Genomic DNA, 27,967 nt, shown 5'->3' with positions numbered 1-27,967 from the left:
CTCATAAGATCGGCCTGGTGACTGACAGACAACGTACTCAACGTAGTCTCAGTAATAGGGTTCCGTACACAAAGTGTAAAAACGTAAATCGCAAAAAATATGATGATTTTTATAGGGTTATGGCAACATAACTTACCATAGACAACTGTCAAGAATAAAACCTGTCAAATTTGCCTAAAATGCAGTTTTTTGGCATTTCTCATCATGTTGTCCTTGTTATGCCTATGTGAAACCGTATCGTCCGTCTTTGTTAAATTACCTATGTTTGATATTTGCCTATTCGTATTTATGTTTTGTAAGCAATGTGATGTAAATGATTGATTTTACTTACAAATAAACATAAGTGCTATGCACCAGATGGACATAAATAAACATATATCAATAAGTTAAGCAGTGTCGATCTAAATTCCAAATGTCGCTTCCTCCAGTAGACTATAGTGTTCCTCCGCCGCGTTTGGACATGCCACCGCCGGCTCCGTCCTCGGGCACAAGAATTCCGCCTCCGCAAATATATAGCCACCCTCCTCCTTTCATACCGCCGCCTTTGACTGAGCAACCGCCTTCCTACGTTCCCATGGCAACCTTCCCTGCGATGAACGTACCCCCTCCGCCCGTAAATTTTTCAATACCACCGACTGACATACAATCTGTACCACCACCGTATTCTTTAAATCAAAGTCCTTATTACTTGTCTCAAAGCTACACTGCAAGCAGAAGTACTGAGATGAGCAACCCTGCTGGGCACTCTAGAGATTGGCACAATCCTCTCAGAATAAGTCTTAATGTTGGAAAAAATAAAGCAGCTACTCAAGGTGAGAGAGATGTAAGAATTCCCAGAGAGTCTATGGATAGGCATTACTATGATGGTTCTGCAAAACCTTCTTCAAGTCGAGACAGGAATTATGAAAGAGATCGTTTGAGAGACAGAGACATGAGATACCGTGAACGAAGGCGCAGTCGGAGTCGTAGCCCAAGCCGCCAGCGGCGCCGCAGCAGGAGTCCATCACATTCACATCAGAGAGACAAAGAGAGATACTATAGAGACCGGTATGATGAGCGGCGTGATTATGAGAGAAGGAGATCTGAGTATGAGAGACGTTATAGTCCATCTCGTAGCAGGGACCTTAGAAGTCACAGTCGTAGTTACGATTCTCGTGATGACAGACGACGATACAGGTCTCCTAGTAGACGCAGTCAGCGCTCCCCAACAAGGGAATCTCACCGTCGTAGCCGGACCAGAGAGATGTCTGTACAAATTAAACAGGAGCCTAGAGAGGCAACTCCTTCAAAGCCAATGACAGACCGTGAAAAGATCCTTGAAGAATATAGGTAACATTATATTTTGTACCTAATTCAGTGGTACATTTGTAATATGCATCATATCATATTCACATTGTATGAACCAGACAGAGTGTCCATGACCATATGCAAAGCTACATCTCTATTTGTAACATTCAGGTACATAATACATTAAGTCAAGGTCAAAACTGAAACATATTTTTCCCAGCTTTGCTGTTATGAAATCAAATTTATTCAGTTACCTAATAACTTCCCAGCTATATAAAGTAGTAAAGTAATCTATAGGATGTAATAGTATTTTCAATTACACATTACTATTTTTTTAAGATTATTAAAATTAGAGTATAAAACATCATTTCAAAGGCACCCAAATATAATGTAAATCTAAGATTTTGTCTTCAAATAAAATGTGCAAATTTTTTATAGTTACCTTAAAAAAGTAAACTACTTTTTTCAGGAGGAATTATTGCAAGACGTCAGAAGACTTTATTGAGAAAATGGAGCAGTGGTCAAGAGAACATAATTCAGATGAAGAAGAGGTAATTTTAACAAACAGTCAAGAAGAAACCATCCTTATGATCTCAAAAATATATCCCAACTTCCTGAAATGCAAATATTATATTATACTAAACACATGCATGTACCATATTCCTAGTTAAATATTCTGTTCTTGAAGGTCTTGTAATAACATTCAAATATCTGATCAAAAGTCATTTATTCACAAGGCTATTTACACTGAAAAACATCCTGTTTTTTATCATTCATTGTATAATTTAAGGTATCAAAAATGTGGTACCGAAGTTCCCCAGCCGAATTATACTACAAGCTTCTGGAGGACGGAGCTGGTGTTCAACAGACGCCTAAATTAGAGAAACTATGCCAGACATTCTTCAAGATGTTGATACAGCGAGGACGAGAGGCTCGCCCTGAAGTCGATGAACTGCCGCCTTTGAAGCCTCCCAAAGCCAAAATGTGCAAACATAGATGTAAGTTATTTTGCTAACCCTATGAAATCCCAATACTAAAGAAAAACTGTTTAGTCTGTCACAGATTTCCAAAAAAAATTGGAAACGTATTTTTTTTCGGCCCTTTATTGCTAATATAATTTTTTGGCGAGTATCAATTATTATTGTTTGTGATAACATTTTGTTAGGTAACTAGCGCCCGCGTTTACATAAAGTATGCACCAAGACTACGGTTGGGATCTCTTTAGTATTATTAACTTTTACCAGCTATTGGTAAGAGGGTCCGTTTTGTTCGTGACCCGGCAGAGAATTAGGAAAATAAGTCAATGCCTCAAAAAAAAAAAATATAATTTCAGAATAACATTCTAATCACACCTCTATCTATTTCAGTGGATGAAGAATCTTCATCGTCCTCTGAGAGTGAAGACGAATGTTTAGATGAAGATGGTTTACAAGGTTACACTGATCGAATCATGCTGGAATTGCAAAGGAAGCAGAGCCATCCTAGAAGGCTACATCCAGAGATGTGGTAAGTATCAACATGTAGTACATACGGTACATTTACGGACATAATGTTAATATGGAATATCAAGGTCTCATTTAAGTCACCCGCGTTTGCGGGAGTTAGAAACAGAAATATGAAAAAAAAACTTTGAGACCTATCCGAATGAATTTCTGGTCACTTACGCTTGAATAACTGACAATATCATCACACCCTTGCCTCAATCAGTCGGTCCTTTCTTCGACGTATTATGTCATTAAATATCTTGATTTCTTTGTATAAAGGTTCAACAACACTGGTGAAATGAACGGCGGCCCGCTGTGTCGCTGCAGCGCGCGCGCCCGACGTCTGGGCATGCGACACGGGGTGTACGCGGGCGAGGAGTCCTTCCCCAAGTGTATACCCACACAGAGTAACATTGACAAGCTTTATCACTACCGGTAACTTACCATTATCTTATGTTATACGGAATGATCCTTTCAGCTATCGGAATCAACTTATTTTGATTAAGTCTTGAAATTATATCTACTTTTGAAATATGCAAAGAACAATTGCTGCGAATTCTCGCTGGTATTGGGTTGTATAGTACCAACTCGATTGAAACAGAACTCGATTCTGTCGGGTAAGCGGATGTTGAATGGTATATTACGGTAAATAAATAAATAAACAAATAAGTTAGTCGACGTGTAAAGTGCCGCTGTGAAGGTGTCCATAGGATAACGTTTTTGTCTCAAATGATTGTTTTAAATTTACGGCGTCTTCATTTATGTCGAACACAAAGCACCTTTATTTATTTGCGAAGCGAAGACCTTTTTTAAAAATCAAGTCTGCTGTAATATCCCTATGTTCATTTTCACAAAAAAAAAATCGAGTTGCTAAAAATATAACTTTACTGTAGTTTTAATGTCATAGATAGTTTTAAATTGTCTTCTAACAAACATATTGTATGTTTTCAGCATTACTGTTTCACCACCAACAAATTTCCTAATAAAAGCGCCGACAGTGATAGCTCACGACGAGCACGAGTTCCTGTTTTCCGGATTCTCAATGTTTTCTCATTACAAACTGGCTAAGTTACCGACTTGCAAAGTTATACGATTTAATATCGAGTACACTATTTTGTACGTCGAAGAGCCAGCACCCACTAACTTTACAGTACAAGAATTGGATTTATTTGGTAAGTTCATATAATTTTTAATAGTATATATACGGTTTGTATCTATGCGTCCATTACTTACCAAGCTTGGTCACTTGCGATATTGTTCATCAACAATTTTACTGTCAAAGCCCAAAGGTATCTTGGAATAATCGATTGATTGATTGTTTGGTGTTTGTAACTTTGTTCACAAAAAATCCCCAAATTGCTCTACAGTAAATTGGTGAAAGTCTAATCGGTTTTTCTCTCTTCTTAATCGAGTAGAATGATATTTTGTTAATATATCGGATTTAGTCTAGAAAAGTAGTCGTTTTTTTGGAGTTTAGATTTCAATGGTTTAATAATAAAAAACATATATTATATATTTCAGATGAATTCCTGTTTTATGAGTTACTGGAGCTGGTAGATCTTGATCTCGGTAAGGGCTCGGATACAAGTTGTTCCCAGTTTCATTTCATGCCACGATTTGTGAGATACCTACCCGAAGAAGGATGCGAGGTAAGTTTAAATGGTTATGATTACAATATACCGAAGTGCTGTGGCTGCTGTTTTTCATTCTTAAATCGTGGCAGTTCAATACAAGTTTGATACTCGTAATTGCGAAGTTAAAATGAATAATTCTAATTCATTTATTGCTAGTTCCAGATATATGGTCAGTTCTTATAATTATCTGTTACATCTCGCCTTAAAATACCCTTGAGGTATTTAAATATAATAAATTACTGCACACATAGTATGCATTAGAGTTCACGCGTAAATCTATACAGACTCAGGTTCAACTTGGCCCTTTTAAGAAATTAAATCTAAAATGTGATGGGACATCTATCTAGGATTATTCACCCCAGCTTTATTTGAGAACTGTCATAAAAAATCCAAGTTATATTCAAATGTTACATACTATGTGTGACAAAATGAAAAGCTACTGTACTCAGAGAATCCATTCATTCATTATAATAATCTTCTTTCAGGTATTATCCATGTGCGAAGTCCTAAGATATCTCGTGGACGAAAGTGGATTACTTATCGCACCAGATACTTTGAAGGATGTACATGAAATGGACCATTATACTTGGCAGAAGTTTGTTGATAAGATCAAAGGTAATAAAAACAAAAACAATAAAGTACCAATGTTTTATTAATTATTGTATTCCGCTAGCAATTCAGTATTTTACTGCAGTTTTTGTACAAAATTTGAAGCTACTTTATCATAACCGCAAAAGCGAAAGTATTACGGACTTGATTTCGGCTTATTTCTTTATTCTTAAGTGTATCAAAGCGCAGCGAAGCGTTCAAATTTTACCACTCCCTTGTTTATTGCAAGCAAAGAGTACTCGAAATCTTTTTACATATTTTACACAGATGCGAATTGGACATTGTTAAGCGACTCTGCTATAATATGAAGATGAATGAACACTTTTTTAAACGTAAATTTTTTGTTTCAGGTATGATTGTAACGTATCCTGGGAAGAAGCCGTGTTCTGTCCGCGTGGACCAATTAGATCGCAGTCCTCCAGCCAACTGCGATAGTGCAAAGTCTGAAAATAAGAAGTATTATCCTGAGATCGTACATTTTGGTATACGACCACCACAGCTCAGCTATGCTGGGAATCCTGAGTAAGCTTTTATTTTTCTTGATCCACGAAGCTCTAGATTACTATTTGAAGCAAGATTTTTTTAACACCATAGTCCAAAGATCCAAACATAGAAATTGGAGTTGTATAATAAACCTTATCCTCTATTGCTACCTAAAATTTGTTAGATCCCTAGTTCGCAATAATATTTTTCTTATACTGTGAGAATATGATCATGTTTGATTCCACTCTTTCTAGATACCAAAAAGCATGGCGCTACTATGTCAAGTACAGACATTTGATCGCGAACATGGCTAAGCCTTTATTCAAGGAACGTCAGAAGTTAGCGGCTAAAGAAGCTAAGCTGCAGGAAATGAGGACACAGAGCAAGATGAAGAGGGATGTTACCGTGGCTATATCATCTGAGGGGTTCCATACTACCGGGCTCATGTGTGACGTAGTACAGGTGAGGAAATTTTTTAATCGTCTTATTCAATTATATAAAGGATGCGTTTGAATTGCAACGCATTGCTATGTACCCAGAAACGTGAATGGTGGGGTTTAGATAGTATTCAGAGTCTGAAACGAGTGATGAATGAATTATACAATGCTTTTTTTTAATATTTTTAATACATTATGGCAAAAGTATTTAAAATAAAGTTTTTGTTAATATATAACAAGATTTCATTTCATGTTTCTACTTAAGTAATTATTCTTAATATAAAAATTATACTTGGCTACATAAGCTACATTACATACCCAATATCTCGTGACATTAGTACAATCCCGTATGGTCTAGTGGCTAGGATACCTGGCTTTCACCCAGGAGGCTCGGGTTCGATTCCCGGTACGGGAATTAATAATTGACCTTTTTATTGCTATTTGTAATTGAAGTTTTTCGTTGTTAATTTAATATAGAAATAATTACGTGCATATTACTACTTGCTGCAAGAAGTAGATATCAGAAAACCAGTGCAAAATAAATATAATTATTAGTATCTAATTTCTGTCTACAAAAGGCCCCGACCTTATATGTCGTTTATTACCCAAAATTTCGATGTTTTAGCCATATCCCGTATGGTCTAGTGGCTAGGATACCTGGCTTTCACCCAGGAGGCTCGGGTTCGATTCCCGGTACGGGAAATTGTTTTTTAGTAAGTTGTGATATTTTTATAAAAAAAAATGTATTATTTTTAATAAATTATGTTTTTCCGGCGGCTTTGCCCGCATGAATGTTAAAATAATGCTTACAAAAGTTATGTGCTTGTGAAAATTAACGTATTTATTTTAACTCTTGAACACATTTCTTCATTAGGATCGTACTGATTAAGTTCATGTGAGTTTCACAGTTTTGGACGTTGACAGCTCCGAGATACTTAGTATGTCTAGTTATGTTCGAATATTGGAACAAGTTAATAAAAAACTATATAGTTTGAGCGCTCGTCAAGGTCGATTCTACATGATTTGTCTGCGGCCTTTCGCCACCTCCAATCTTATTTAAATTGCACGGCATAAAGCTTCAGATGGAATATATTATTTTTTCAAATTATGGTTTTATTCATTTTACACTCTCTATTTTTGCCTAATATACCTATTCCTGGCTTGTTTTATTTATTAAAGAATCATGGTATTTAATAATGCAAAATAGCTTAATTAATTCGAGATTGAGGTACACATAGCTCTTTAAATTACAACAGGCGTTCCTTAATTAATTGATAGGAAACTGCTATTTTTTTTTTCTTTATGTTGCAGATTTGACCTAAGTGTATTTTTATGGTAACAGGCATTTATAAAAAACAATCACGTTTATTTGCTTAAAAATTACTAGTTATCTCCGTGCCTCAAAATTATTCTGCGGTTTTTGTCATAAAAATAACTTGTTATGAACTATGTCGGCCACAATCGTTTATTTTTTATTTATGGGGGCTTAATCGATGTTATTGCTTGTATTGTTGATATAATGAGCCAAAACAACTCTCTCTTTAAGAGTATTTTAAAGAAACACTTCCTTATGGTATCTATATAAATGAAACAAACAATATTAGGTTTTATTGATCAAGGTATTATTATAAAATAAATCTTTATTTCTATACTACTAGTATATAAAGCTGTAGAGTTTGTTTGTTTGTTAGAACGCACTAATCTCAGGAACTTCTGGTACAAATTGAAAAATTCGTTTTGTGTTCAATAGACTATTCATCGAGGAAGGTTTTAGGCTATATAACATCACGCTGCAACTAATAGGAGCGAAGATACAATAAAAAAGGTGGGAAAAACGGGGGAAAATATCCATCTTCGAGGGCTTCCGTTCAAAAATTCCTAACTTATGTGTTCTAACCACGCGGACGAAGTCGGGGGCAACAGCTAGTATAATAATTTTACATTTTTCAGCATGCAATGCTCATACCAGTTCTGGTGCGACACCTACGTTTTCACAAATCATTGGACAGTCTTGAGCGAAAGATGGGTTATGTATTCAAACAGAGGGCTTTACTCCAGACAGCGTTAACCCATCCGTCTTATAGAGAGAACTTTGGAACGAATCCAGACCACGCTAGGAACAGTCTTACAAACTGTGGGATCAGACAACCGGAGTATGGAGATAGGAGGATACATTATACTAGGAAAAAAGGTTTGTTATTGATCTTTTCTATTTACCGACTTGATATATCCTCATAATGGTGAATAGGAATAGGTATTTTTTTTGCATTTTGCTCTATGTACATGGAACAAGTCACAACCACATTGTATAGTCTAATTAAAACTTGATATTTGTAAATCTGAGACAAAATAGTTAAAATGAAAACCTTTTTGTAACTTGGGGAATGTCTTATTGACTTCTCATTCTGGAGATAATGGCATTTCCAGCTTGGCAAAATCGAAGACTTTTTATCTTCTGTCCACTGCTGGACATAGGCCTCTCCATACGTTACTAATAAATAGCTGTTTTTTGCCGGCTATTCAGCCTTTATCTTACGCCTATTCTATATTTTCAGGTATCGTAACCCTTATAAACATAATGTCACGCTTCGGCAAGCACAGTGAGACAGAATCCGATATAAAACACAACGAACGTCTCGAGTTCCTTGGTGACGCTGTCGTAGAGTTCCTGTCTTCTATACACCTGTTCCGAATGTTCCCGGGTCTGGCTGAAGGTGGTTTAGCTACGTACAGGGCCTCCATTGTACAGAACCAGCATTTGGCTCAACTGGCAAAGGTAAGTTAACATTTTAGTTTGTTTATTAACACCTGTTCTTTATAAATGATTAATCTGCAATTGCGTATTTGCTACTATGTATAAATGTATAAACACTAGCTGATTCCCGCCGACCCGCCCGTTACAAATTTAAAATACACTACTACAGTAACATAAAATCGGGATAAATATGTATTGTCCTTTGTGTTAATCCTGCTTATAAGCCATATGTGTACCAAGTTTCGTCTTAAACTGTTCTGTGGCTTTTTCGTAAAAGAGGAACATAGATACTTTCGCGTTTATAATACTAGAAAGATTTATACATCTGATCAAAAGGTTTAGTGATTAGATTCCTCGTTTTGAAGCTATAGACAGTTAGACAGTAAACTTACTATAACTGTATGTTACAGAACATCGAATTGGAGCATTTCATGTTATATGCGCACGGATCTGATCTCTGCCGAGAGGTGGTCATGCGACATGCGATGGCCAACTGCTTCGAAGCCCTCATGGGGGCGCTATTCTTGGATGCTGGACTTGAAGTGAGTACAGGCACTACAGGCAGTTCAACTCATTTGTGCTCGCGGCGCTGTGTGCGTGTGATTGACAGCGACTGTTTATTACGGAAGCTTTAATTTGTGTGACAGTGACACACAAATCAAAGCTGTGAACCCACACATGACGCCGCGCGCCAATACGAGTTCAATTGACTATACAAACGTGATGATGGGTTTACTTATTATTTTTTGTATGTACTGTTTCAGTATAGTAAACACTTAAAATACAATACTCTATTTATAATTATTTCTGCAGTAATAACACGTATTCAGTTTATTGTTTTATATTGTAATTAAATCGCTGATTGTAAAATAATAATTACCTATTTTGGACCTTGTTATAAATATTCTTATTTTTGTTATGCCCGACAGGGCCCACAATGCTCCAAAACTAATGTATCTTGTGTACCTACCACCTAAGTTCACATTGTGGAATGCAATAAATGTATTGAGTATTGAGTATTGAGTATTCTATTCCTATTAATTGTTTTTCTTTTCTAGGTTGCCGACCGTGTGTTTGCCCTAGCCTTATGGTATAAAGAGCCAGATTTACTTGAAGTGTGGACAAAGGAACGAACACATCCACTGCAAGAACAGGAGCCGCTTGGTGACAGGAAATATATCAAGGACTTCGAGTTTCTACAACGACTTACTAAATTCGAGGAGTCTATAGGTATGTATATTATTTATACATTGCTTACAGTAAAATCTTATTAAGTAATTTAAATTATTTTACAAAGTAAAAACCTGTTTTTTCAGGCAAAATGAGCAAAACATTATGAAGTAGTAATGTGTACAATACTTATCTGAGCAAAAGTTTTGTACTCATTATAATCTTATTCATTACTGAAATAATGAGGAATAGAGTTTTTATTAAATTTATCATTACCACACTTATGCGCTCAGCGTGATTTGCGTGATATTTCGATTGTTCAATTCACTCTTGAGACAGTTTTTTTTAATCTTTTTACTTGACGTATATTATTTTCAGGAGTACAATTCAAGCACATTCGTTTGTTAGCTCGCGCGTTCACTGATCGTTCGGTTGGCTTTACGCATCTGACTCTCGGTTCTAACCAACGTCTGGAGTTCCTTGGTGACACCGTTCTACAACTTGTGGTGTCTGATAGACTGTACAGACACTTTCCTGATCATCATGAGGGACATCTGTCGGTAAGGAATTTGTGAAAATAGTTTAATGTTCATGGTTTAATGTTAACTTGCGAATATGTAAAATGGTAACAGAAATAAGGAGTGATACGTTGATTATGAGTACTCTCAATACTCAATACTTTATTGCTTCCATAATGTAGTTACTGGTGGTAATTTTAGGTACAATGATCAAATTTATGAACCCCGTAAGGCACAGCATTATAGTAGGAGAGAGGAAGATACTCTTCTACTCATAATCAAAGTATCACTCTTCGTCACAAGTTAATCGGCAGAGTATCGTAATATTACCTTTCATATAATGTTAGATATGCATATGAGCAGGAAACATTTTAAAAGTAAAAAAAAGGTGAACATGGTAAAAAATTGAAAACGAGCTAAATGTATCACACCTGCAAAACATGTATTCTTTTCAGAACCCATCTTTAAGAACCTGAACTATATTGAAGCAACAGTTTCTAGAGAGTTGCATTACTATCAAAATCTGAAATATAAAATGTCCTCTCTACAATTATGTGTAATCCTAATTTTGTTCTTAAGAATATTATTAATTATATTCCAGCTTCTCCGTTCATCTCTAGTCAACAACCGCACGCAATCTATGGTGTGCGATGACCTCAATATGTCCGAGTACGCGATTTACAACAACCCTAAAGCCAAGCCTACAACTAAGAAACATAAGGCTGATCTGCTTGAAGCCTTCTTGGGAGCCCTGTTTATTGATAAAGTAAGTAAACTATTCAAAGTTCCGGTATTTTTAACGGCAATGGTAATGTCTCTTTGATCCGACTTGGCAAGTTCGTGTCCGGGGCCTCTCTTTCATTGTAATGCTTTAAGCTAACAAATTGGAAAAGACAGAATCGATAACTTATTAACACTGATCACTGCAGTTACGATGACAGCGCCAACACAACGTATATATTACTTTTAAACTTAAGGTTACCTATAATGAACAGCCTATTTACTTAGCTACCGAGTACTCTATTAATTACAGAATCTAGAGTACTGCCAGGCGTTCTGCAACGCGTGCCTGTTCCCGCGCCTGCAGGAGTTCATCATGAACCAGGACTGGAACGACCCCAAGTCCAAGCTGCAGCAGTGCTGCCTCACTCTCCGCTCTATGCAAGGAGGAGAGCCTGATATACCTGTTTACAAGTACGTATTGCTATTCAATTGTAATATAAAAGCTCATTCGTTAATAATTATTTACGAACTAAATAAAAAATCGTGTTTTATAACAAGAAAAACAGAGATTTTTTAGAAGTTTTCTTATTGAGACTTAAATAAAGTATTTCTATATCCATACAAATTATTAAAAAGTTTGTTAGGTTGCCATAATTAAGTAGCACTTGGTGTCTTTATGCATGTGAATTGTATGTTTGTAAACCCCCCCGACACAGTCTAAATATTTACTTAGGGAGTCGTTTTTTTTTAAACTTTATTACTGTAAGTAATAAAGTAATAAATTTGTAATAAAGGTGTATAACAAAGTAAGTAAGTAATAAAGGTGGCTAGCTCGAACTGGATGCAACGAGAGGGACGGTTATGCCCAGTAGTAAACCTCAATAGGCTGAATTGATTGATTTCATTGATGTAACAATTGCACATTTGAACAACAACAATTGAACATTAACATTGTTCAAAAATAGCGATTATTTACATATCTTCGCATATGGTCATGTATAAGTACATTGTTGTGGTCAGGGTGATCGAGTGCCTGGGCCCGACCAACACGCGCGTGTACACGGTGGGCGTGTACTTCCGCGGCGCGCGGCTGGCGGCGGCGCGCGGCCACTCCATACAGGAGGCCGAGATGAACGCCGCGGGCGAGGCGCTCAGCAGCGCGCACGGTAACACACGCTACACTATATTGCGTACTGTACAAACATCAAAGGATAATAAGCAAACACAAAATATTTCAATGGTCAGCTTATTTCAGATAGAAGAAGTGGTTGATATTGTCAGCCGACATTGTACGACTTTGAAAAAGTTAATAAAATGTTACTCGTCTGGTATTTTCTGAAGGCTTCACGAGACTTTTACAATACAAAATTGATATAGTAAATTAATCAAGTTATGCCAATAATCAAATCTTTCTTTAATCTCATAAAAAGTTATTTTTACTATGGCTCATTTTGGTCCTAAAAAATTATCAACAATTTTGTTAAAGTTTTAATAATTCAAACCTTAATACAAATAAATAAAACAGTGTAAAATACTTTATTTACAACCATTACTTACATACTTTAATATGATGAATATAATTAAAATAAAACCTTTCCAATCCAGAGCTATTCCCACAACTGGACCACCAAAAGCGAATCATAGCAAAGAGCATGAAAAAGAAGAAGCGTCAAGGCGACGGGCGTAACTCAAACGACCCGCTCAAAGGCAGAGGTCGGGACGGCAACCTACAAATACCTAAAGCATACAGACTTGACAAACACGTAGAGAGTTCAGATGAAAGCAGTAGCCATGCTCTCTCTGACGACGAAGTACAAAGTATTGGTGACAAGTCTAATGACGACTCGGGTCTGGACAGCGACACCTCCTTACCCCAAGAACAACTAGAAAACGTGAAAGTAAGCAGTCTGCTCAGTGATATGCAGAAAATAAAAGAAGATCTCATTCGACGTAATGAATATGAGAAGTTAAAGGAAAAATGTAGACGATCTGATTCTGATGATGAGTAAGGTAAGGTGAAATGAGGTAATAGTGAACAAATTTAGATGTATTTTGACGGATCTTCTTTTACATGCTAAATCACAGCTTTGATAGTTGTGGCCTGTATTCAATAAATTTGTGCTGTTATTTTGAACGCAGGTCTTGAATATAGAAAGAGTAAGTTGCTTAAAGCAAAAGCAAGTTCTCACTATGTCGTGATGATTATTTGTTTTGAATGACAACTGCTGTCTTATCAACCCAAAACACGTAGAAAAATATATGGACTATAGTTCATTTCAACTACCTACCAGTATTAAAACAACCAGTCCTAACCGACCCGTTAATGTCTCATCACGACAGAATGCCTCTTTACAAATTTTGTTCACACTTACCCCCAAAATCCACTCTGACCCCTTTTGACCATGAAGATATTTTCAATAAAATAGTGTTGTAACGCATTGAATGCGGAGACTTACTACAGTTAGTTACTGATGAACTGTGAGATAAATGTGATTAGATTTAAGTGTCGCTTTTTAGATGGGTAAATAATGTTTATTTATGTAGTCGCCATTTATATTTACGAATCTGTACCGCAATGAATAGAATATTTAGTCACCGGTTTCAAAAAGATTTTAAAGTAAGAGTATTGTGAGTGCAATTTAATTGTTTTTCTACTTGACTGTGTAAAATCAATCTTATAGCTTTGAAATAGAGTTTTAAGTGTATTTGTCTGCTGTTTTTGACACATTGATAATATGAATGAATGACTTCAAATGAAGTTGGGCTTTTGTATTGCTGGATATAATATGAGTGCAATTTTAATTCTTGCCGAGTAAAATTACTAAGAAATGCATTTGATGATTAATAGATTCACATGATTAAGGATTTTCCAAATTTCTGATTTTAAACGACTCAGGTACTTAATTTTATCGTGTAAAATGATTATTTTTTTGTAGAAAAGCTAAATGTTAAGATACTTGTACTTACTTAAATGGTATATGTTGTCTTAATGAAATGTAGTCTTTTGAAATAAAGCCATGTATTGCTGTTTTTATACATTTTAATAATTCCTAATGCATTCATAAGTGTAGGGTTCAAATACTAAAGATCAAAAATCACTTTTGACAGTGCAAGATTGAATTGTTTCACAAAGCTATGTTGTAACCAAAAAATCTGGCAAGAAATTTAGTAATAAGTAATTATCGTGTAATTTTAATGAAATAAATAATAAAATAGCATTGAATATTGTATATAATTTAATTTCTCTCGTATATTAGGCTAGTACGATGCAGCACAGTGTAAAAGCGACTGGTCCGTTCATTTTCTTAGCTCGTAACGTAAGCCATTGCTTTTGATTGGGGACGTACATCTCTGCGGGCATCAGTTGCTCTGGTGTGTCGTTCTCTGTAACTAAAAATAAGTAATATTATGATTTGGAGACAAGAATATCGATTATCGAATCGAATCGATCGAAATCGAATAAAAATCAAAAATAATTGCATTGAAGATCTTCTGCTTATATTTTTACCATAGTGGTTACTATGCCGGAAATATACGATATCAGACCCATTACCGTGATAAGGAACTCAGAATAAATGAATGCATGCATTTTAGCCTACTGCCTCGGAAATAGACTTCAATAGATAAAAACATAATTTTACAGTAATATTTACCATCCTTGCGAACTTGTTGCGCCGACTGCATTGTAGAGTCCTGCATAGATATAAGGTCTCCCGGGGCATGTAGGAGCAGTCTACCTACGCCTTCACACCTCCTACAAAATAATAAAATAAGTTAATCCTTTATCAGAAACTGATGTAGATGAGCATTTTAAACTTTACTGCTTAGAAATAAAGTTTAATGTCGGTTAAAACTATTTACCTCAAAACTTCATTCTGTAACATTTGTTTTCTCGCCGCAGTCGTCAGTGATTTGCATTCAGTCAACCATATTCTTACTTCGTTGAAATCTGCCAGAAGTTGCATTGCTGCATCTTTGCTATGAAACCAAGACAATAAAATATAAAATTAACGAGAACGATCCTTTGTTGTTATATCTAGACAATTTTTCTTAAGAAATAATATAAGTATGTTTATCAATTATTTAGTACTCATGACACAAGTTTTCTCGGTTAGAAACTAGATGGCGTTGTGTGAAAATTACAGAATATTTTTTGACTCTGCACGAACATAAATTGATTCTTATAGATATCCATCATACGGATCTGTATGTATTTCTTTTAAGTGTCATGAAATCCAAACTCACGTGAATTTTACTTTAGCGATATATATGTGATGTAGCCATGATTCGCACATGATTTTAAGGATCATGTTTAAAGTGGCTATATCTTGCGTTGCTTTTATTACCGGCAGCAGCATTGTATCTGAAACATTTAAGAAAGTAAGAAACTTTATAGTGCTTTAATATTCTAGAGTCTTTTTGCTTTTAAGGCGTTTTCATCCTTGTCAAAAAATACCTGCTTTGCACTACCTATAAAAAGACACAGGTGTAGTTGTAGTATCTCTCTGCAATTGCTACGTCTTACTCTTAGATGCATAGTTATACCTTCTGTTTTTGAGAACTTTAACCCACAAATACACTTTAACTTACTCAAAAATTCGTGTACATAAATCGAGTGTACAGTTTGCGGCGGTCTCGTCACTTGTCGCCATTCAATATTACTCGGGAATATCATAGTAAGATGCGCTAGGCTGGTCGTGGCACACACCGATGATAACACTTGTGTTATCTCCTCTGTTGCATCCTGGAATAAAAAATAATTATTATTATGTAATTTGTGCCATTGCGAAAATCCTGAAAATTATTACTTAAATAGGGTATTTGATAGAAAAAATAATTGTTTAGCCCGTCCAAAAAATATTAGATACTATCTATTATTGGCGTAAACAAAAAATGAGCAGAATACATTCATCATCTTTGTTTGATCTTAATTTTTTAATGATATGATAAAATAAAGTGTATTCAGTATTTTTTCGGAAATTGTCTGAGGGACGAAACAGATCCTATATATTGTTTATTATCAGATTTATTTTCGTCAAAGACCCAATAACAGTTAGTCTGTCAATTAAAACGTTAACAAAAAGATCGGAGTATTTTTAAACCTTCCTCGAACCTACCTAAAGTACCCATTCCCGTACGAGTATGGTCTTAGGCAATTGCCTCTGATGACAAAATCACAGCAAGATGACCGACCAAATAAGGGTTCGTGCAAACTATGTCAGGATTATTTGGTTTTAGGAATAGGTTGTTTTTTTTTTAGTTTATAGATTTTTTATAACTATATTAAAATGATAGGCGGGTTGTAGGTATAAATAATTTATTAATTTATAAAAATAATAACGTTAAAATTTAAAATGAATAACAAAATATAATATAACTTAAGGCTTGTGATAAGCCTTAAAACAGCCGTCAATACATAAATTTACATCACACTCCTCACATTTCCAAATGGTTCTGATCTTTTTGGGGCACAACCAGCAACAGGTGTTTTTCGAACCCGTACGAATAGGAAAGTGGTTGGATTCAATCGTCGGTCTGGCCTGCGTCTTGTGTCGCGTATTACGTTTAAAAAACGTCGTCTTCACCTGTCCAGTCGTGTTCGATCTACAGTTCAAACGTCGGTATTCAGTCGTCAAGTCAATTCGTCTGTGTCTTCTAATCAAATCTTCCGCCAATGCAGTACGAAACTGACGATGTGATATTTTCCGGTGAAAACTGGAAAATATTACAAAGCAGTTGAAGATAGCAACATTATAAATTCGGCGAAAAAGTTTCTTGTACCAAACCTTGTTCCTCTGACGATCCATGGGTTGAGCTGCCAAAAATTGGTCTTTTCTGTCAACTCCTCCCATGTTCTTGTTGTAGTCGAGTACAATGTTTGGTTTGTAAGTCAGCCTATTGTACTTGTCTTGAGTCCCGATTTGAAGATTATGGTATGTAGAGATCATAGCTACTATGTTAGCGTCTCGCCATATCATAATAGCTAAATCGGAACAGTACGTAGCCACTACTTCACCTTGTCGAAGTTCAGTCTTTGTCATGTTCTTGACTGTATCAGGAACGAATTCCCGATTCAGTCTGAGAGTTCCGTAACAGTCTGTCTTATGTTTTTTCAGGCTCCGCAATAATAATGGACTATTATAAAAATTGTCCATTATTAATGTGTGCCCACGGTTAAGCAGCGGCTCGATCAAGTCGTAAACGATTCTCGTAGTGGCGGTCAAGGGACGGTCTCCGCGTTCACCACTGCTAAATCTATCAGTCGATTTATCGGCGTCGTCGTCATTATTGAGTCTGTCGTTTGTCGCGTCTTCGTCAAGTCTGTCAATGGCCTCTTCCTTGACTGGTCTGTCATTTGCGTTTGTATTTTGTAAGTCGGTGCCATCAGTAGTCGTGTTCGGTCTGTCTTTTCCAGCATATACAAAAAACTTCCAGAGATAGCCAGTAGATGACTCGCAAAGTTCGTAGGATTTTACCCCGACTTGTGCGGCCTTCGTTGAAATTTTCTGAGCGAAATTTAATCGCCCATACCACTTCAAAAGTGATTCATCTATGGCTATATTTTGTGAAGGCATGTAAAGGCACGAAAATTTGTGGTTGAAGTAGTCAATCACGGGTCGTATTTTATGGAGTCTAGTCGTGTCCCTGTTAGTCTGGTTGTCTGTGAAATGCAGAAAGGTTTTTAGCAATAAAAACCGGTTGTAAGACATTACTTTTGCAAAGTATGGCATAGTTCCAAAACCGTTAAAATTAAAGTAAGCCTCTTCCTCCGGCAAGGGGTAAAGACCTTGCAAAATCAGTATTGCTAAAAAACTTATCATTTCGTCCCTATTTGTAGGAGACCAACGGTTAAAACGAGAATGCGGAGTTATTTTGCCTTGTTGTCGCAGCAAAGCAATCTTCTGTTCTGCGTACCTGTTGGTCTCCGTACAAAGTTTGTCAATGAAGGTCATGTCGAACATCTTGACAAAAACGTCAATGGCTCGAGTCGTGTCTGTCACGTTAAAAGTAGGCCCTGGTGTACCTATGAATTTCTCACGTTTTCCATGAAAAACAAAAAACATTCCTGTCCTTACTCCAAGCGAAATTGTAATAGTCGTCGGGCACAATTTCGCGAATTGCACGGTCATTCGACTAATCCTCCCTCTGTAACACTTCCGCTTGGAATGGTGTCATGTCACTGTCACATGCGGGTTCTGTCACAGCATTACGCTCGTGTACAGTCACGAGGAGATTGTCGTCGTCGTCGTCAATATTTATATCTTCATCGCTGTCACAAATTTTGTCAGTCAGTCTCGACAACTCATTCATAATCCATTGGTCATTTTCGTCGCCAAACCCTAGAATAAAAAATACGACATATATTTTAAGATTAATGTATATAATTACCAATTGATGAAGGTAGCTTTGAAATATACATATGCTTATTATGTCACCAACAAAACCATAATTTACCTTTAAACACTATTTCCACAGGGCAGGGTTCTGCAACAAACAAGGAAAGATGTATATACTAAAAGATACTCGATGAAAATAATACTAAGAAAATAAGATACTGATAATGCTAATAAAATATTAGCTAACTTACTAGCAGAACGAGATACACCCGAAACTGAGGGTTCTTAAAGAAGTTCTGTAACGAGTTATGGTGTAGCCTACATTGCATATCAACGTACTTATAAAACAGGTCTTTGAAAAAACCATCTTACCAAAAGAATGGGACGGCCCAGAAGTAAAAGCCTCTAATCCTGAACGAACGCGGAGTCCAGACATCGACGCCACGCCCTTTGGTTCTTCAGGGTTATGTGCTTTTCATCATTGTCAGAACCAAAGCTAGAAGGAAATGTTTACTTTGTTTGCCGTTTGCGTGGTGGTGCATCTGGTAAGAGCATTCGCTCCAGATGAGTTTCACGCTTTCGTAAGATCATTTTCTGGCGGGACGCTGTCGGTAGCGCGGCCATTGGTCGCTGCGTTATCTGCCTCTCTGCCCTGGTCTGGTCGAGAGGGTTTTCTAAAGCGGCACTGCAAATTTATTATATAGTTACACATCACCGGATATTTTAAAAATAAATTGGAATATTAAACGATGTTACAATTTGTTAGGTATGACAAAAAGACACGTAACATAAATTGTAATTAAAAGTATTCACTTCTACCACTCCGTTTTCAAGGATTATAATTTTAATATTGCATACTTACGGTGCACTACCCAACCTTTCCACTCGCTCCTCGGCTTCCACGTAAATCTTGACTCTCAGACCTAGTATGCAATCGTGACTTAGATTTCGCACTTGGTTACACAATAGAATAGGCGAAAGCTTCAGAACTTTAAATAAAAAAACAAGCTCTGCTACTAACAGCACCTAAGAAAATATCTTATTATTTCTTTTCGCCTATGATTTTTAAATTATAGTGTTAATTATGTCATCCTTTCAGTTCTTAAACGATGCTAAGCTTAAAAGCAACACCGAAAAAAATATATTTAAAATATAATTTTAAAACACATGCACGATTCCTAGTTTGTACGTACCCTTAAAAAACACACAACGGCAAAATTTTTGCTTGACGCTTTTAACTCTTAAAAGAATCTTATCAGATTGTGAATGCTAAGAAATTGTTGATATTCTGAAAGAATAAATCTTTAGGATCAATTTAAATATATAACATCTGATATAATTGAATAATAAATACATTGTTACTTACATTTCAAAATCGGCGCTCACAGACACTTCAAAACAATTCAGTGCATATAAAGTAATAATAAAAAGAAGCTAGAACTAAAGCACTTGACACCGCGCCCCGCGTCATGCTGTCATGCCTGTCATACCAATCAAAAGACGCGTTAGAGAACCATCTAGCGGAACACTTGTGAACTTTTTGAATACTGTCACAGGTGCTATTTATCTGGCCCAATTCTGCTATTTATAATGGGCGATGAATTAATTAAAATTGGCTTAAAATTACACTTTTCGTATTCTCTTAAGCTATTTTTCTACACAATAATTGGAAATTAAATATGGGACTGTACACTAAAGGTCAATACAATGACATTTCATTCAAAACGTGTTGGCGTAATGCTCAAGAGAATAGAAATAATTTCAAATTTAATCCAATTGCCATTTATTCATCGGCCATTGTAAATAGCAGAATAAGAGCCGTGGTCTGCTATAATCACCCTAACAATTAACGCCAAAAATGTTTAGGTAATCATAGTCGCCCGGACGCTTTAGTGCGGTTTTTGGGAACAATATATTATTTTATTTATGAGTAGCTTGTCTTTAAAACAGTTGGTATGAATATTTAAATTTTACCTTCAGTTTTTGTATGTTAACTTTGACTTCTGACACCAGTTTCTCCCTCATTTTAGCGCAAACGTTTTCGTGTACTCCGATATTCCCTGCAAAAAAAAAAGCTTGTGAATCTAAAGTTAAGTTTGTTTTCGGTTGATTTTTTTAAAGTTTGTAAAAGAAAAGTAATTTTAAACTACTTGTTAGTGTGTTATCTATAGTTTACCTGATTCAATAGTAATCGTATGATCAGCAAATCTCAAGTTAATGAGTTGTTCCATACAAGCTTGCATGTCGTTGTGCGCCACGCGGAAAAAGTCGTTCATCTCCCATAAGTTCGCAAGACGTCGCGTTTCCGCTAAACACCACAACCTGTATGTATGGATGGAGTGATCTGTAACAAACGGATGGTTTTAGACTTATTTTACAAAGAACTCCAGCACCTATAGGTACTGGCTAGAACAGAATAGATTTTAGACTGTTAGTAATATGTATATTCATATGATTGCGATGGGTATAAATCAGTCTATGGAAACATTATTATTAATCATTATTAATGGGTAAAAAAAAACGAGGACTGTAAGGAACTGGTCAAAGCTGCCGTGTATAGCGGGCCCGGGGTTGCCCCATTTTAATGTTCCCATAAAAGGGCTTTAATCAGTTTTGCATTGAATAACCGTTTTCACTTCCCAAATACCGCGTCTTCTGAAGGTTTTACTCCGAAAAACGAAGTACATATTCTAAGATACTCATAAAAATAAATACTAGATTCAGCCATAATTTTGCTATCAGATAAAATGGGAGAAAATATATGTATACAATTGCTACAATTAAGTCATATCTTACCAAGCCTATGAAGTATTGGGATCTGCTCAACAATAGGCAAGTCATCCAAAGGGGCGCCTAGTATATAGTCCCATGTAACTTCACATTGGTTGTTAAGAGTCACCAAGCCTTGAAGAGTCAACGCGAAACTCGCTCCGGATTCCGTACTCTATAAATTATATGTAATTTTAGTACCATTTATCATTAAGAATATTTTGTTTGTGTGTAACTTACCTCGGTAATATACAAGGATATCTCCGGATTGACTTTTAAAGTCGTTAATTTTAAATTCGTTGTCAAAGTAGCACTGTAAAGGAGAAAAAAATCAAAGAGAATTAGACTTTATGTACTGAATCTGATTAAGTGCAAAACTTGTTACCGAAATAATTTAGTTTATAACATTAGCGCCTAGTAGCGAAACTAGCGACATCTGTTTATATAACCTATGGTCCTTCTCGAATTGAGAACTTCTACAGTCCGTAATAAGCTTACCCGAAATGTTTGTCCCAAGATGTAGTAGTTACGTGACAACCTAAAGCATCTGCTAATATTCTTAAAGCTGATAATATTAATTCTGGGGTATCTGAAATTTAAATTACCATAATTATTATAACTTAATAAGTACCACCAAAAAAAGAGATATCAACAGAGAATACTTACTATTCACATTAAAAGTAACGAATAACCACTCTCGTAGATTTTGGCTGGTGTTTGGAGACCTGAAAAAACTCCCTACTATTATTTATTTTACATTGACTCATAAATAGATCATAACCACCTGTTCATTAAAGTTCATTAAAGTTAGCGGAAAACGCCGAAATATTAAGGCTTTTGATAAAAACCTAAGAAAAAGATGGGCATTGTTACCTCATAGCCAGGGGATAATGCGACCACCACAGAACGATATGCTCTAAGCAGCTACCAACATCACCCCACAGTATATTTTGATAATATTCAGTCACCTTATGAGCTGCCTTTTTACTGGCCTGCACCCGACCTACAAGAATCATACTATGTTAACTATAAATTCAATCATTTTAACCATTAAACAAGTTTAGACTCTATTACAACTTCTTTAAGTTCAGATTATTTTGAGGTTCCAAGTACACGAACCATTTTTTAACTTTTTGACGCCATTTGATCCCAGCAAATTGGGTGACATGTTGGCTACCGTGTCTAGAAGAATTTCTATGTACATTTCTTCACTTTGTAGAATACCGTTAATGTTTTCTGAAATAGAAAAAAAAATATTTATTTTTTACAATACAATATTTAATTTCATTCCTTTCTTTCGATACACCAATATGATTATGGTTGATTTTTCTTCACTTCATTTAATAAGCAAGTTAGTCCTACTTTATTTCTATTCTCAAAGACGTATTCAGTAAATTTCTAACAGTTACCATTAAGTTAAAGTAATTCTGTGGATTTCCTGGCCATTTAAAAAGTAAATAGTACCTTCGTTGTTGAAAATATGCTCTAAAGTATACTCGTTGGTCAAGAGCGACAGGTATGGAACTTCGGCGTCAGAGTTCTGCGCTGTGATCAATTCATTAAACTTCTTGTTTTGTTCATTTTTCAGTTCGATCAAACTTTGCGCTTGTTTCATTTTCAGCTTTTTATTCACCGTGAAGGCGTCCCGACGTTTTTCAACTGTCATATTCCGAGACATTGTTGATGTTGGTGGTGTTATGTGTTTCGTTAGAGTGCTGTAATAGGAACGCTGTTAATGGACAGTTCACAAACTATAATTACGAACATGTATAGACAAATGGCAATGGAGTAAGTACAAACAAAATAATACTATGAATTGCAAATGCACATAAGGTTAATTGTTTAGTAATTATTTCTTATCCGTTATTATTCTAGGTATATATTTTTCCTATCCGCGGAGGTTAACTAAGTTATCATAATAAAGTCATAATTAACTAAACTAAAATATTTTAACAAGGATCACCGATGCCTGGTTTTAAGAGAGCCTATCGCAGACGACCAATAGGTAGACGCCGTATTGGCCGACGCAGCTCCGTTGCTGGAGGGATACAGTCGAGGCGGAACATCAGGCGCTTCATGTCTACGACTGGCGAGAAGTGGCAACAGATCGGTAAGGTGGCGCTCTCCCGTATCAGAGGCCAAGACACATTTTGGCGAAAGGGAGTATGTAAGTAAGAGATGCCTGGGGTAGAAAGAATGGTGAATAAAAAAAATCTCAAGCTACTTACTGATAAATCTCCAAGCTTTCTGCTGTACTGGAACTAGAATCATTGTCAGACTTCTCATCAGGTTGATACACTTTGACTAAACAATTAATGAGACGTTGACAGTTGATTTCGGCCCGACTTTTGGAAAGAATCTGTAAAAATCCAATTCTTTACACCGATGAAAGCCAATAAGTATTGAATATAGTAATCGATTGTGCTGTGATAAATTTGAAAAATAAATCTGATACTTTATGATCATCGTGAACCGCTAACTGACTAGGTACATTCGTTCCCTCATTACAAAGATATCTATGCGATCAACAAGATATTCCGCGTACCATTTTAATAAATTTTCTTTCAAGGACAATCGTATGTATTTTTCATGTTTTGGGGTTTATTGATATGCATACAAGGTTTTTGAATAATGTAAGCGTTTTGGTACGTGTTTGCATTAGTTTAAGCAAATGGGAGCTCTTAAACATGAGTAGGTACACTCCGTTGTTAGTCGCAAAATCAAAGTTTTTATTTCAAGTAGGTACCTACGCATTTTTCTGGCTCTTTCAAAACGCTCATATGTCGCTAGTCTACGCCTAGAAAATATTTGGTCTTTTACTAAACTGTGTTAAGGCAAAGACAAGAGATAAGTCTTTTACTTTAAACTCTGTCTTACGAAAGAAGTCCCGCGGAAAATAGTGGGAACTAAAATATTTCAACACTTAAATGATGCATTGGCATAGATACTAGCGACACACCCGCGCGGAATTAATTCGTGAAAAAGAGTCTACTATCCCACAGTATTTTTTTGTCAGATTCACTTCTAAAAAATCTGGAACGTTAAACAAAGCGTGGGTACTTGTTTACTAAGGTGTCACCATCTTACAGGAGTAATCCGTAGCGCACTTACCTGAACAATTTTGGTTAAAGTAATATTTTTTGTTTCACTTATGATAATGGGGTACGTGTTACTGCCAATATTGAATTTAGATGCAAACTTCTTGTAACTAAGGCCGATTAGATTGTTGTAGATTCCCACTAAACTGGAAAGAAGAGTAAAAACATAAATTATTTTAGTTTAATCTACTAATGCTCTGTTCTTTTTAGGCACTTGGAAAAGTAAACTATCTCGGTGTGTTTGTTTGCACCACTAAAATATATCATAATTATTGTGTCGCGGAGGATTTCACAAACATGGTAAGCCACATGCACAATGAGACCCATCCTCATGATAAGCATTCGTGGTCGCCGTGGGCATTGAACCCGCGACACACCCCGCACAGTGGGATTAGGTAGCCTCAACGCCCTAAACCACTTATCTATCAGTGTAGTCACCATTTTTAAGTACTTACCTCAACTAATGGAGTAGGTATAGGTATTGATTAGGTAAACATATTTGCTATTAGATACTTATCGCCAGTTGTCATAGCTGTAAAAGCCTGCCATCACTTGAATTTTAGAAAGAGGGAGACGGCACTCTCACTGTGATTAGCGCCATGGCCCTGATTCTGCTATTTGGCCGATGAATGTATGGCAATTGGATTAAATTTAAAAAAATATTCAATCCCATGTTCATTCATTCGGTCATTGTAAATAGCAGAGTTGGGCCCATATCGCTTGTAGCACTGTAGTAGTGTTACTTGAGAGGTGTTAGGCTCCCATCAATTTGTAGCAAGTAAGTATTTTATTTAGTTGGGGCTAGTTGGCGTTGTAATAAAAATCCTTACCTTAAACATGACTCAATCATCTTCCTTGAGTCTTCTCTATGCAGACATGTGTTTAATATCGTTGTAATAAGCCCGTGTATAGCTTGCAACATCACAAATCGTATGCTACACAGTTTATCAAAAATATGATCGTGTTTACTTTGAATTAATCCGCTGTCCTTCTTCAAGCGAGCCAACTTCGGTTTCAATTTGTAAAACGATTTCACTAATTTCGTTAAATATTCTATTATTTGATCTAATACCTTGAAACAAAATTAATTTATAAGATTTTAGACCGTTCCTGTTTTTTATGACAATGCACTTATTACAGCTTTGTCTTAAACCTTACTAATTTAATAGTTACTGAATTCATGTACAATCGTATGAAATGAAATCATTTATTCTGTAAGTAGGATATTATGATATTTCATCACTTTTACATGTCTTCTTTTTTTGAGAACGCTGGAGTTGACATTTCCTATCTGACTACCCTGAGAAGAAATGTCGAAACAAACTCAGGGGCCACAGTATCTTTTGCAGTCCAGACAATTTCAATGCGAATAGATATGCATAAACCAATGCACGGTATTTCTTTGGACTGGCTTTGTATGCAATCTTCCTGAATAGGTACTAACAAATCCATAGACAAAGACAAATTTAACAAGAAAAAATTATTTAGAAGAAGTATTTTGATAAAAGTAATAGCACGAATTCAGACTAAACAAGGTATAAGAGGCGAGGAGTAAATAAATTACAAGCTGTAAACAAGATAACATACCTGTATATTCACTAGTTCCATGATATAATTCCGATTGGACAACGAATGTGTATTGGTATGCTTCCCTTGCCCTCCCATCCATTTGTTGTCAGAATCTAATATGACTTTAGTAACTGCAAAACAAACCATTTCCATCTCCCGGCAGTGAGAGAAAAGCTCTTCTTCGTCAGCAGTTTCCTCACTGATCCACTTCTTACTGGACACTTTAGTTGAAATCATGGTAGCAAAAAATATTTTACGGCAAAAGAAAAATAAAAGAGAAATGTCTGACTTGTACTAGCTAGTGGGAATCATTGTGAAGACTGGGACACTGCATACTATTGTGTACAAAATCGATGTGCCGAGACATCGGTGCCAGCTACTCGAGGTGACTCCAACTAAGCGTCTAAACCCTTGCTGGACAACTTGCGAATTGCGATCGTTAAACTTTTTTATTGGTGTTCAACCTTGAATTATTGCTTGCTGAGTTGGCAGAAAATTTAAATATGTTCTTGTTCAAAGTGAGAATTGTTGTTAGTTTAGTTCTGACAGCACAAATAAAAAATTAAAGGAATCAAGGTAGAACAAATCTCAAGTATAAATCGTTATATACGTTACTAATTTGCGATAAGCGGAATTGTGAGCTTACGAGTTACTTTTATTGAGTTTCTTTTTCCGAGAATCGAATTTCACACGATGCGCGGTCACGGAAACTACATCGCCGTATCGTCCTTGACAAATAACCCAAATGGTGTAACTGGCCTTGCATATCGTGACCTAATAATTTTGCAGATTGTAATCATTATACCTGCAGATTCGATGGCATGTTATTTTAAGCCAAACCTTTACTTTTGTAGTAACTAGTAACTAGGTCAAACTCGTCAGTAGATTTTACACAAAGTCAGATAAGTTTAAATTAAAAATTCCTTTTCAGAAAACAGTAGGATAAATTTCATTTTACACTACATTATTTTAAGAAAAATTCTTGCAATAAGCAATATATGATAATATCCAAAAACACACGTACAGTTGATAAGTATTTTATTAATTGCGAAACAATATAAACAAACATTATTATCAACAAAATATTCAGGTAATTGTTCAAACGATATTGCGTATTGCGACATCATAGGAAGAGAGTATCACAGTAACAAAATTTATAGATAGCGTTCAGTATAAGTATTTCATTTAACAATGTTATCATTTATTACTACATTAGTACATTTATATGTATTACAAAATAGTTCGGCTATTCCAACGAGGCAAGACATATGTATTTTGCATTTTTTTAACTATTATTTCATGCAACAATAAAGTATATTTTTGACAAATTTTAATGTTAATTCATCTTCTAAAACGGTAAGTTACTTTAATTCATTCTACGCTTTTCATAGTAAAAAAGATGATCAAACTACAATTAGATTAGTAGATATTATTAAAACCCAACCCTTATAAAATAACGTCACCTAGGGACCGCAAAACTTTAGCCGTAATATAGACATTGTTTACAAAGTTAATTATATCATTAATTTGTCAACTAATCGTATAATTAGTAGAACGAAATCAGCCATAAATTTAACCTTGGTATATAGTAACAGTTATAACAAACCACTTCGCGGCAATAAACTATGGCTGGTATGAGGTGGCAAGGCGGCAGTGCGTGCGCGGCCCCTCGTGGGGTGCCAAAACGCCACGCATATGAAATACACGAGTATTTTTCGTGGTTTATGGATTGGTACTTGTCACGAAAGCACTATGTCAACCCAATTTGCTAATAGTAAATAATATTCTCAAATTTAGAATACAAAATTTTGTTCATCAAAAGATTTCGTGTTGTTAAGAAAGTCTAAGCCTGGCAAGTTATTATTTTAGAAAACTAAAGATTTTTAAGACACTAAATTAAGTACGATATTTAATTAATCATGAGATATATTCAAATTTTTAATACATTGTCCTTTTGATATTTAATTCATCTCCGAATAATTTTATAAATTGTATTATTGTAGTGTAGTTTTAAAAGTTTTTTACAAATACAAATTATGAAGATTTTTTTCCAAAAATGTATGATTAGGATTTATGTAACATTTTAAACAAATC

The 27,967-nt window shown here is 35.7% G+C and overlaps 2 protein-coding genes and 2 non-coding genes across 4 annotated transcripts; 3 read left to right on the top strand and 1 right to left on the bottom strand.

Annotated features, from left to right (window-relative positions):
- The first annotated feature begins 183 nt into the window (after positions 1-183).
- LOC113495844 (ribonuclease 3) lies at positions 184-14,323 on the top strand. Its single transcript, XM_026874836.1, has 19 exons — positions 184-1,329; positions 1,757-1,838; positions 2,078-2,285; positions 2,655-2,793; positions 3,051-3,206; positions 3,723-3,943; positions 4,293-4,420; positions 4,891-5,020; positions 5,365-5,536; positions 5,752-5,959; positions 7,885-8,125; positions 8,490-8,710; positions 9,100-9,231; positions 9,748-9,919; positions 10,238-10,419; positions 10,979-11,143; positions 11,411-11,571; positions 12,121-12,266; positions 12,706-14,323. Exons 1-19 carry the CDS (start codon positions 413-415, stop codon positions 13,107-13,109), a joined length of 4,185 nt encoding a protein of 1,394 aa, XP_026730637.1. The 5' UTR covers positions 184-412; the 3' UTR covers positions 13,110-14,323.
- On the top strand, positions 6,278-6,349 carry Trnae-uuc. The gene has a single exon. It is a non-coding gene; the product is annotated as a tRNA-Glu (tRNA).
- On the top strand, positions 6,565-6,636 carry Trnae-uuc. The gene has a single exon. It is a non-coding gene; the product is annotated as a tRNA-Glu (tRNA).
- Positions 14,319-27,854, bottom strand: LOC113495845. Its single transcript, XM_026874837.1, has 18 exons — positions 25,892-27,854; positions 25,135-25,376; positions 24,318-24,450; positions 23,435-23,565; positions 22,671-22,921; positions 22,326-22,442; positions 22,080-22,209; positions 21,873-21,931; positions 21,705-21,795; positions 21,447-21,519; positions 21,234-21,381; positions 20,614-20,781; positions 20,412-20,497; positions 15,691-15,844; positions 15,346-15,463; positions 14,962-15,078; positions 14,754-14,854; positions 14,319-14,490 (listed from the first exon to the last, which is right to left on the bottom strand). Exons 1-18 carry the CDS (start codon positions 26,108-26,110, stop codon positions 14,354-14,356), a joined length of 2,475 nt encoding a protein of 824 aa, XP_026730638.1. The 5' UTR covers positions 26,111-27,854; the 3' UTR covers positions 14,319-14,353.
- Between the last annotated feature and the right edge of the window lie 113 nt (positions 27,855-27,967).

This window comes from Trichoplusia ni, chromosome 7 (genome assembly GCF_003590095.1).
Source record: "Trichoplusia ni isolate ovarian cell line Hi5 chromosome 7, tn1, whole genome shotgun sequence".
Lineage (NCBI taxonomy): Eukaryota > Metazoa > Arthropoda > Insecta > Lepidoptera > Noctuidae > Trichoplusia > Trichoplusia ni.
Note: the sequence above shows the minus strand (reverse complement) of the source record. Positions and strands in the feature narration are given on the sequence as shown.

Coding starts and splice junctions, on each gene's coding strand:
- LOC113495844 (XM_026874836.1), top strand. CDS start 413: ATGTCGCTTCCTCCAGTAGACTATAGTGTTCCTCCGCCGCGTTTGGAC. Junction 5,021..5,364: donor GTTTGTTGATAAGATCAAAG/GTAATAAAAACA, acceptor TTTTTGTTTCAG/GTATGATTGTAACGTATCCT. Junction 11,144..11,410: donor GAGCCCTGTTTATTGATAAA/GTAAGTAAACTA, acceptor TATTAATTACAG/AATCTAGAGTACTGCCAGGC.
- LOC113495845 (XM_026874837.1), bottom strand. CDS start 26,110: ATGATTTCAACTAAAGTGTCCAGTAAGAAGTGGATCAGTGAGGAAACT. Junction 22,443..22,670: donor GCATATTTTCAACAACGAAG/GTACTATTTACT, acceptor TTTCTATTTCAG/AAAACATTAACGGTATTCTA. Junction 21,796..21,872: donor CGTTACTTTTAATGTGAATA/GTAAGTATTCTC, acceptor TTTAAATTTCAG/ATACCCCAGAATTAATATTA.